This window comes from Numenius arquata, chromosome 6 (assembly GCF_964106895.1).
Source record: "Numenius arquata chromosome 6, bNumArq3.hap1.1, whole genome shotgun sequence".
NCBI lineage: Eukaryota > Metazoa > Chordata > Aves > Charadriiformes > Scolopacidae > Numenius > Numenius arquata.
The window spans coordinates 41401923-41412556 of NC_133581.1; the positions used below are offsets into that span (position 1 = coordinate 41401923).

A 10634-nucleotide genomic window follows, 5' to 3' on the forward strand; every position below is an offset into this window, starting at 1 on the left:
GCAGTCCCGGCCGGTCCCGCTGCCTGCGTCACTGTCCTCGGCAGGCCAAGGAGAAGGTCCTGCAGGTCACAGCCCCAGCGGCCAGCTCGACCCGCTGGTCTCGGGAATGAGCCGCAGCACCGCCAGAAGAAGAAAACACATCTCCTCTACTTGGGTGTGATTAAACTGACTACATGCCTAAGCTATGGAGCCCCGGGCTGCGTTTAAAGGGCGCAGGCTGTGCAGGCTGCCAGCCCCACTGCAGCGCCGGGAACCGGCGGGCTCCATCCCACCACAGCAGGTCAGTGACCACCGGCCCTTTCACAGCTGGCAGGGGGACCGGGGCGCCTGCCCCTTAGCGACACGGGCATTTCTTTTTTGCCTGGTGTTGCTCCCTGCTCCCCAACCCTCTCACTGTGCCAGCCAGAAAGGGAAAAAGGCTTCGAACGCAGTGCAAGCCCAGCGATGCTTTTCCCCAGCTGAGGCTCAGGCTACTCTCCCCCCAAACCCCCATCGCTCTCCTCCCACTGATTCCCCCCCCCGCCCAGGGAACACGTGCAGGTTCGCAGCAGCAAAATTAATAACCAGGCAGTTCTAACAAGGCTGTGAAAAAAGAATAAAAAAAGCTTTAATTTAAAAATTAAATTAAAAAAGAGAGAATAAGCAAAAGAGGCGCTTGTGCCCTTTCCGTACCCTGCGCTTTCGTATGGCTCCTCCTCGCTGCTCCCACCATGGACGGAAATCCTCGCGCCTGCACAGAGCTGGCTCTTGCAGCCCAGAGTAACGCTAAGGAGAGACCAGCGGAGACTGCAGCAGCTACTGGCCTGGAGAGCCTCCAGGGCCACCAGCAAAATCATCCCGGAAGAAGAAAGGATTTAAAACAAAAAAAAAAAAAAACACCAGAAAAAAAAACCAACCAACCCCATGACACCCTAATCATTTAATTCTTATGAGAAAAGTATTAAATAATTTAAATAGCGTGAGGAAAGCAACGCATCCTCTGTGCTCCAGTGTGTGATTGCGGTGGAACAGTGCCCTGCCAAGCTGCTCCTGGCGCGGGGATCCCGCCACAGTGCTCAGCTACGGTCTCGTCCAGTGTCAACCACGGCCCTGACTGGTGATGGCAACTGGTGATGCGCTGCCAAGAGCTGGGGAGGAGCCGGGTGGTCCCCTGCCAGGAATTTCTCCCAGCACATGCTGGCCCACGGCTTTGCCCCTGGCGATGGCTGCCAGGTGCGGTTCGCAGCCCCAGGATGGGGCAGGATGGCTGCTTCCAGCCGGGAGGCACCAGCCCGTCCTGGCAGCTCATGGCTGGGGACAGCAGACAGCCCGTCCTGCCCTGGGTGACTCCCACAGCACCACTACTGGGCCAATCCCACTGGAGACTTTGCATCCGTATGGATGAGGACTAACAGCATTTCGCCCCAATCAACCAGCCAGCCTTGGTCCGGGCTTGAACCAGGTCTCCACAGCTCCTGGCACTCCCTGTCCCCACCTCCCAAGGTGCTGGGAGGCTTTCTCTGAGCTGGGCTCCACAAAGGATGCAAAAAGATGCTCTGCATCCTCTGTCTCCCTCTCACCAAAACCCCAGGGCGGGGGTGTGGGGAGGATTGGGACCTGGGACCACGGAGCAGAGGCAGAGCAGGGTAAGGTCGAGCTCCCAGGCCTCAAGGTGAGGTGAGCTAAGGAAAGCTGAGAATCCAAATCTGCTAAAACAGGGGAGGGAGGAGACCCATCCCCCTGGCCCCTGGCAGGGGGAGGTTCCCCTGTAACACGGGAAGGCTACCGCTCCAAAAGAACCCTCGGCCACGCTGCAGCAGCTTGACCTGCAGGCACTGCCTCTTCTCGCAGCTGGCACCTTCCATCTTGGCTAAGGGGCATCCCATCCTGGCTGGGCTGGAGAGGCTGCTGGGGCAGGAGGGAGGCCCCGCACCCCCCCACCTTCTCCAGCGTGCTGCCAGCACCCCGCGCCCGCTGTCCCCGGGCCTCACGGGCTCCTCTCGGCGGTGAGGTATTTGAGCGCGGCAGCCCCGTACCGCCGCGACAGGTCCTGGTGGAACTCCTCCCGCAGCGTCTGGAGGCAGCCCCGGTACCCCGCGCTCAGGCGAAACTTGGAGATGTCGAAGCTGGGGGCGTGGGGCATGTGGATCATGAAGGCGTTGGGCAGGACCAGCAGCTCGTACTCCTGGGGGCAGAGCAGCAGCCCCGGCCGTCAGCATGGGCTTGGTGGTACCAACCCGGCCAGCACCCAGCACCTCCAGGGTGCCAGGAGCAGCCCTTCACCCACCTGTGCATCCAGCTCCATGATGTGGGACACCTTGTTCCAGCCGAAGCCCACAAACCTCTGGTCGTACTTGGGGCAGTCTCGCCTCACTACAACGTAAGGCTCGAAGTCTGGCTGCCACGCCACGCGGTATGGCACGGTGGCTGTCCGCCACTTGGCATAGTCAGTGGGGGCATGGCCTTTTGGCCACACGTGGTACCTGTGGGGAGAGATGGAAATGACACCGGGGAAACCTGGCAGCTCCCCGAGATAGGCAGAGGACGCAAGGTGTCTTCTGAGCTGGCTGTACCACAGTCCCGAGGCACAAGGGTACAAAACCAGCTTCTGCTGGGTGTGACAGCCCTCTTGGGCAGCTTCGGTCCCTACCTGAAGGTGTAGAGGGAGCCCATGTCCAGCATGGAGAGCAGCTCTGCTTTGGATTTGGGGAAGGTCAAGCGGTAGTGCAGGGTCTCGAACGCCGGCACGATGAGAGCTGCCTTCCTCTGGGGCAGCTCCAGCTGCTGGATGGAGTTCCTGTGGTGGTAGGAAGGGTGTGAGGTCTCCTGTGCTGTGAGCCACCCACCTTCCTCAGCCCCTCCAGCCTGCCCACCGCTCCAGGAGGGTATTAATGAGTTTGGACGCTTTGCAGTGGTGCAATGCAGGGGCAGGAGGAACGGGGCAGCCCTCGCAGCCACGGCTGCTTCCTCATTCGCTGGCATCTGACCAAAGCAAGGGCAGGATCCCGAGGCTGAACACGAAAACAGTTTCTGCATGTTGAGAACTGCTGCCCAGGGCGTTCCCCGCAAACCCTGGTGCTTGGAGATCCCGGCAACAGCCCGCTGGAGCAAGCCTTACCTGAGGTAATCGTAGAGGCCATACATAGGCAGGAAGTCAATGTCCGTCAGAAAGACGTATGGCGTCTGCGTGTTGGCCAAGGCCACGTTGCGCAGGAGGTTGATGGGGTAGAACTGCCCCTCCTTGTAGACGATGTGGTAGGCGACGTTGCGGCGGGCACTCAGCACCTCGGAGGCCTGGGCGTAGCGCAGGAACTGCTGGGCCTCCGCGTCTGACATGTACAGTGCCAGGCTGATGGGACCTGCCCAGTGTTTGCAGATGGCCTCCAACATCTGTAACCTGCGGAGCAGGGGGCACTGCGTGACAGAGAGCCCTGCCCTGTGACAGCTTCGCCACAGTCAGAACTAGGAGCCCAGTTCATGGGGAGGTAGGAAGAATTGCTGTTCCCAGCTCGGGGTGTTGTTCCTCACCGCAAATCGCTGGTGTGAGGAACCTGCATTAGAAATCCTTGGTAGCTCCCCACCTGTGGAGCCACCCCAGAGGCACTGGACAGGGGGGACCTCACCTCCCACCAGACCCACCAGCAAGTACCTGTCCATGGAGAGCTGGGCCACCAGGGTGACATCGGTGGGGTTGGGAAGGGCCAGGAACTCATACTGCAGGAAGAAGAGGTGGACGCGGTGCTGTGTGAGGTGCTGCCGGCGGAAATCGTAGCAGGGATCATCCTCGTCCAACTCCTCCAGCGCCTGCTGCAGCTGCAATGTCATAAAGGTGAGGGGGATCAGGAGGCCCAGGGTGAGCTGGGTGGGTTGGGGGCAGAGTGGCAATCACCCTCACCTGGTTGCTGGGTGGGCTGGGGAGACTGGCACAGCCAAAGAGCTCCCTGCGCAGCAGGTTCCCGTCGTACTCCAGGAAGGTCAGGTAGAGGTTGCGGAAGAACTCCACGTGCTTGTTCTTCACCCGCAGCTTCTTGGGCGAGTTCCAGTGGATCACCTGAGGGCAGTGGCGTGTCACCCCACAGAAGGGAAGTCAGCAGCACCCAGCATTCCCCAAGCCCCCAGACCCTATGCTGACTCCCGGGACCTCCGGCGCGTGCAGTGTCTTTCAGGCCCTCCCCAGTCTCAAAGGCAGCAAACCCACCCACCTTGAGATCCGAGACCTCGGTGTAGCACTGCTCCGAGCGGGTGTGATCGGAGAGCTGCACGTTCCAGAAGCAGGGGAGCCGGTACACCAGGGACGGGTCCTGCTTGATCACTGCATTAAAGATGTCCTAGGAGGGAGAAAGGCCGAGAGCACAGGTGGATGAAGAAGACAGCACGGCCCTCCCTGTGCCACCAGTGCTATGGGAACGCAGCAGGGCCCACCACCCTGGAGGAGGGACCGTTACCTGGTCAGCCAGCGAGGTGGACAGCATGCTCATGAGCTCCCGCTCCGCTGTCAGCCGCCACATCTGCTCCCAGCCCAGGCGACGCAGGCGGTCGAGCAGGAGCAGGATCACCCCTGGGTGCCGGGGAGGAGAGCACTGGGTCACCAAGGGACCACCCGGCCATTACAGAGCTGGAGCACAGCAGCTGGCATGCCTTTGGCCCCCGGTACATGCTGCTTCTCCATGCCCACCCACATGACCCTGGGATGTTGTAGCAGCCCCCTTGCACCCACCAGACTCTCCTGCCTCACCTCAGCCTTCCCCAGCCTCCCCGTGCCAAGTGCCACCGCAGCTGGATGCGCCATCAGGCTGCAGATCCTGCCTCGGCAGCCCACGCTCACCCGTGTTGAAGCCACGTCCCAGGGCTGGCCACGGCTTGTGGTTCTTCCAAAGGTTGCCCAAATACCAGTCGCTTTGGTTCTCCACTAGCCCGATCACCTGCTTGTCTGAGGAAAGAGAGGGACGTGGATGCAGCCCATCTTGCCGTAGGCTCAGAGCAAACCCACCGCACTGGTGCTGTGGCAGACGGGGACTGCCACCCTGAGCCCACCACCCAGCGGGTCCCAGGGGCACCCAACCCTCACCAGAAAACTTCCCGAAGACAGCCCAGAGCTCAGCGATGTCGGTGGCGAAGGTGATGTCGGTGTCCAGGACGATGACCTTGGAGAGGTTGGAGGGCAGTGCCTTGGTAAGCGTCAGCTTCATCAGCCCATAGATGCCGGAGTAGTGCTTGTTGGGGATCCATGACACCTCCGGCTGCAAGGCGACACGACCTCAGGGCTGGGCATGGCCATGCCCTTCCCCTGCCCGTGCAGGAAGGACGGCTGTGTGCGCCCAGCACCCCGTGCAGAGGAAGCCAGCGGAGGGTCACAGCCCAAGCCCACCGCCTGCTCCCCAACAGAGCTGTGGAGCCAGCTGAGCCTGGAGCATCTCCTCCACCTGCACCACCAGCAGTCACACATCTCTCTCCCTAGGCCCCTCAGGTGCTCAATGGCTCTATCTCCTTCTCCTTTGCTCTCACCCTGGCCTGGCTCTTCCTCTGGCCACCAGAACAACCCCCACCCAAACCCCAGCGTTTCAGTGCTCGGCAGGGGACCCAGCTCCGCTGCAAAGGCTGCATTCCCCCAAGGGGCCTCCTCACCGCTCCAGCACTAGCCCAGTGCTCCCCTTCTCACCTGGACCAGCAACAAGTCCAGAAAGAGGAGCAGATGAGCAAGGGACCAGTGGGAAAAGAGACAACAAACGCCCTCCTGCTTGTCCCTCTCTGCTGCTCCCCCTCAGCCCTCTGAGCACTGGGTTGGGACAGGGCAAAGAGGGGGGTGAGTGCCTGCCTTCAAGTCATCGGCGTTGTAGAAGCTGACATGGACGGAGGGCACCATCCAGGACTGGAAGAGCGTCTGGAGGATCTGGTGGGCCACCGAGTCTGTGATGAAGTGAAAGTGGAGGGGGTTTTTCCTGCCAAAGGCAAGCGCAGCAGCACTCAGCACCACAGTGGGAGGAAGAGGACATGGTCCCCATCCCTCCCACCCCCACCAGGGGACAGACATCAGCTGAGGGGACAGACGGAGAAAAATCAGCCACCTGGGGGAAACAAGTTCCCCTCTGGCCCTCTAAGCAGTGGCACAGGGGGTAGAGAGAGGCCCTAGAGCCCCTCTCCCACAGCACTGCCTCCTCCCCGCCCTTGCAGCAGCTCATCTGGGAACCCCAAACCAGCGGGCACCTGGCACGGCACCTCCCTGTTACCTGTGGAAGAGGATGGATTTCACCAGGGTGACCACATCCCGGCTCGCGTTGTGCCCGGCGCATACAATCGCGACGTGCAGGAGCTGCCCAGAGATAAACGGTGCCTTTTTGAGACTGGACACCCGGCCATGGCAGGGGCCTGTCAGCTCCTCCCTGCAGCCTCGCTATGGGGAGAGACTCCATAACCCAGCCCTTTCCAATGGGGAAGGAGCCCCAGGGAGAGGTGGGAGACCCCCGGCTCAGAAGCGGGGGCCAGGAGTCTGGCTGCCATTCCTGTCCGGTGTCCCTCTATAGAGAAGCAGGACACCCTCACCCACCACGGAGAGCCAGGATGAAGCCCTGGCATGGCCAGAGCACGGGATGAGCAGTGCCAGGCAAGGCTGCACACACACATCCATGCTCAGCAGGGTCCCAGCCTCCCACCCGACGTCCCCCATCCACCGTGCCGGTGCCATCACCCACCTCACACTTGTGCACCGTCCGCTGCTTGGGGCAGGCCGTGCGGTTGCTCCTCTCGCCCCCGGGGGGGTCCCCGTCCTCGGCGGAGACCCCCCACTGCGGGCTGCCGTCGCTGCCCTCCGCCTGCGCCTGGCCGAGCTGCAGCCGGAGCTGCTGGTTCTCCTCCTCCACCCTGCGCACCCGGGAGGCCAGCGCCTCCCGCTCCACGTCCCGGCTCGGCTGCTCGCCCAGGCAGGGCGGCAGCAGGAGGAAGCGGCCGTCTGCGGAGGAGACATGGGGCGTGCGATGGACCACGGGCAAGGCAGAGCTCGGCCGGGAGGGACCGGGTGTGGATGGTGGGGCAGAGCCCCAGCTGAGAGGTCCCGGCGGCACACCCCACCTGTGCCCGGCCAACCCCCGCAGCTCTGATCCCCAGGGATGCCCCTGGAAACGCAGAGATACACCTGCAGTGACTTGTGTGGCCACAGAGCTACCACCCCAAGGCCTCGGCCTCCCCTGCCCACCCTTCTGCTGGGGACCGTCCCTTGAGACATAAAGGAGGAGGACCCACTCACATTCGAGGCTGCCCACAAAAAAGTAGAGCCAGGAGAGGAGGATGGCCAGGGTCACCGTGGCGAGCAGCAGCTTCAGCTTCACACGCCAGGAGCGCAACATGGTGTGCCGGCGGGACAGGGGTGGCGAGGATCAGGTGGGCAGCCCGAGCCCGGCTGGCCCCAGCATCCTAGAGCCTGCGAGGGGCAGGGGAGCAGAGAGAGTGGTGGTCACCAGCAGCCCGCATCCAGACACCTTGACATCCCCCAGCAGGACGTCCCCTGTCTCCTGCTCCCTCCAGGACACCGCCTGGGCGAGCGCAGCTGTGAGATGCCCTTCACCGCTCCAGCGACAGCCTCTCCCAGCTGGCACCCTCCTGCCCATGCTGGGGCAACTGGGTGTGTCCCCCCCCCCCCGGAGCCTGCCCCAGCACCCTGCTGTGGCCACATGGCTCTTGGGGGTGGGGGGGAACCTCAATCATGGGAGGGGGGAAGGAGTCATCCAAGTGATTTCATTCCAGCCCTGTTCCTTGCTCCTTGCCATCCCACAGGCAAGGGGAAAGAACGAAGAGCTCCCAAGGGAGGAGTGAGGCTGTGCTGGAGAGGTCCTCCCCGAGCGGAGCCGGGTGGCCGGTCACAGGGTGGTTAATGGAGCCTGCCCTTGAGATGGAGCGCAGGTCCCTCCCCCACCGCCTCCGCAGGCCCAAGGGGCCAGGACTGCTCTTGAGAGGCGGCCCCAAGGACACGGCCAGGCTGGGTGGGAGCGCAGCCCACGCCGAGCCCCACAGGGCATGCTGGCTCCCTCCCAGCCCTCCCGCCAGCCGGCTCCGGGGAACTCCCGCAGCCTCCCATACCGAGGTCTGCCGCGGGCCAAACGCCTCCCCCTCCGCTCACCGCTACCTGCCCCGACAAAGTTTGGTGGAAAAACCCCAAACACTGCAGTGAAACTCACTTCCCGGCACTACCGGCCCGATGGGGCACGCCGGGGGAACCCCTTGCCCCACCATGGTGGCTCCGGCCACACGTGCTGTGCCGCCCTCGTTGCCCAGCGGGCAGAGCACCACGTTCCTCGCCTCCCTCCTTGCACCCAGTCCCAACCTGGGGACAGAAAACCCATCTCCGGAGAGCCATGCCCCGAGATCCCAGAGCCAGGTGCCCAGGGCAGGCAAAGACCCCACAAAGACCCCAGAAACACCAACCTCTCCCTTGCCCGCTGCAGCCAGACTGAGCCCCTGCCCTCGGCGCAACATCTGGAGGCTCAACAAAAGCTGCCGTGGGGATGAATGGGGCGGATTAGGGTCTGCTCCCCCCCTGCACACACCCTGCCGGAGACCATTGATGTGCAGATGCCCATGGGGCCACCAGCGCTTGTGGGGGGGCTGAAACAGTCAGCCTGGGAGGACATCACCCCGAGCAGCCCCTGGGGCCAGGGTGCAAACACCCGCCCACGGCAGGAATTGCCCGCTGAGGGCGGACGCATGGCTCGGCAGGAGCAAGGGATGCGCAGCGACAGGCTCAGGCTCTGCACGGGCTGGGGCAAGGCCAGCCCGAGGGAGCACGGCCACCCCAACCTGATTAAATTCGGGATGCAGCCGAGCCCCCGTGGCAGGGGGTCCACGGCTGAGGTGCATCCCTCAGGGTGCATCCCTCATCACCTGAGGGCTGCACCCCTTTTCCTGGTGGAGAAGTGGGTCCTGCCGGCACCACGGCTCCCTGCAAGTGGGACCCAGCATCGCCCTGATTTTTGGCTCCGCAGAGCAGGCCAGGCACAGACATGGCGGGGGAAGAGGGAGCGGGCACATGGAGCACACCAGGCCCAGGCACCCCTTCTCCCTGCCATGGCCCTGAGCCACGCTGGACCCGGGGAGGTCCCTGCACGCTGCTGCCAGCCCCTCTCCCTCCCACAAGCCGATCCACACCCCTCCTGCCTGCCCTGGGCATCCCCCAAACTTTGTGTTGAGCTCCCCGCAGGAGAGGCAGGGGGGGCAAGATGAGGGAGGTCCGCCAGCACCCTGGGAAGCCGAGGGACAGAAAGGGGTGGGAAGGGACTTTAGCACAAAAGAAGGAGAGGGAAGGTGGGGGCACACAGCAGCACCCCTCCTGCTCCATGGCCCCTCTGGGGCACCCTCACTGCAGGGAATGGCACTCCATCCCCAGCCTCCACGTGAGCACGCTACCGGGACGCCAATCTGGGGGGGACAGGATGGGATCAGCAGCAGCCCAGTTGGCAAAGACTAGAGGCACCCATGGACTGCATACATCCCCCCAACCCCTCCTGCTGTCCCTTCTCCCCCTCCTCACCTGGCCGCTCGCCTGCCCCCCCATTTCCTTACCTGCCTTTGCTCTTCTCCTCCGCCTCCCCGGGTGCCTCCCCAGCCAGCTGGCAGCCCACTGCTGCTGTTCCCTCCTGGGTCTGCCGTTCCCCGTCCTCCCTTTACTCCTCCCTTTCAGATCTGACACTTCCCCCCCTCTCCTCCCCGCTCTCAAACCCAAGCTCCCCCCCGCATGCCCCGCGCTGGCCCCCCTTTCGGAGGAAGAAAGAACAAACAAAACAAGAGATTAAATTCGCTTTCTACTCAAGAGCCCCCAGCGCCAGGGGCACGGAGTTGCCCAAAGTAAGTCGGGAAGAATCCGCCCTCCATCCAAGCCCCCTTCCTGCTCCCAGGCCTCCAATATCCCTCCTTTGCTGAGATAAAGGAAGCACCAGGATTATTTACCCCTTACCCAGCACCTGCCTCCTCCTTTCCTGGGGCAGGTGCAGGAGGCTTTGTCCACATGGAGAGATACTGGGGGGGGGGGCTTTGGAAGGCGGCAGAGCCCACTCCGTCTCCCCTTGGCTGGCAAAGAGGGGCTGCCCGGGTGGCCCGGGATGCAAACATGGCAAGGATGGGGTGCAGACCCTTGCTGCCCAGAGAGAAGAGATAATCTGCTGCTGCTGCCGTCTGAGCGCCAGCCCCTCACCTGGACAGGATGCAAACACCGCTATGGGTTTCAAAAGTAAAGAAGAGTTGCCCCGCCGATTGCCCAGGCTTGCTCCAGCCCCACCAGCCCAGGGGCTCCCTGAAGAGCACACACCGTCCCCCAAACCTGCCCAGCGTGCCGGGAGCGAGCAGGATGGCAGCAGGAGGAGCGGGAGGCCAGGGCTGGGAATGCTAACTATGCAGAGACGGGCTCTACCTGCAGTTTCCCCCGCGCCTGGCCCCAGGGCTGGGAAAAAGCAGTATGCTCCTGCCCGGGCCAGAGGGGAAGGAGGAGCCCCCTGCCCTCCTGCCTGCCTTGGCCTTGGCGGGGGGGGGACGGGGGACCTGCTGGAGGATGCCCCCAGAAGGCAGGGTGTGGTGGGAGGAGGCCACCACCGGCCGCAGGCGGAGGGAGCCGGATGCAAACTGCCTGCACAGCAATTTAGATGAAACGTAAATTGCCCCCCACCCCGTCACCC

General features: G+C 63.2%; 1 protein-coding gene across 1 annotated transcript; it reads right to left on the reverse strand.

Moving 5' to 3' along the window:
• Window positions 1-590: 590 nt before the first annotated feature.
• LARGE2 (LARGE xylosyl- and glucuronyltransferase 2) lies at window positions 591-7319 on the reverse strand. Its single transcript, XM_074149090.1, has 14 exons — window positions 7220-7319; window positions 6669-6925; window positions 6207-6289; window positions 5795-5918; window positions 5048-5219; window positions 4805-4909; window positions 4425-4537; window positions 4182-4307; window positions 3875-4030; window positions 3629-3792; window positions 3098-3376; window positions 2630-2776; window positions 2267-2462; window positions 591-2164 (listed from the first exon to the last, which is right to left on the reverse strand). The coding sequence occupies exons 1-14, from the start codon at window positions 7317-7319 to the stop codon at window positions 1967-1969; spliced, it is 2220 nt and encodes a 739-aa protein (XP_074005191.1). The 3' UTR covers window positions 591-1966.
• Between the last annotated feature and the right edge of the window lie 3315 nt (window positions 7320-10634).

Excerpts from the sequence above, each read along its gene's own strand:
- LARGE2 (XM_074149090.1), bottom strand. The coding sequence starts at position 7,319 with ATGTTGCGCTCCTGGCGTGTGAAGCTGAAGCTGCTGCTCGCCACGGTG. Across the intron at positions 6,290-6,668 it reads GGACGGTGCACAAGTGTGAG|CTCCTGCACGTCGCGATTGT; the intron begins GTGGGTGATGGC and ends ATCTCTGGGCAG. Across the intron at positions 2,165-2,266 it reads TCATGGAGCTGGATGCACAG|GAGTACGAGCTGCTGGTCCT; the intron begins GTGGGTGAAGGG and ends CTCTGCCCCCAG.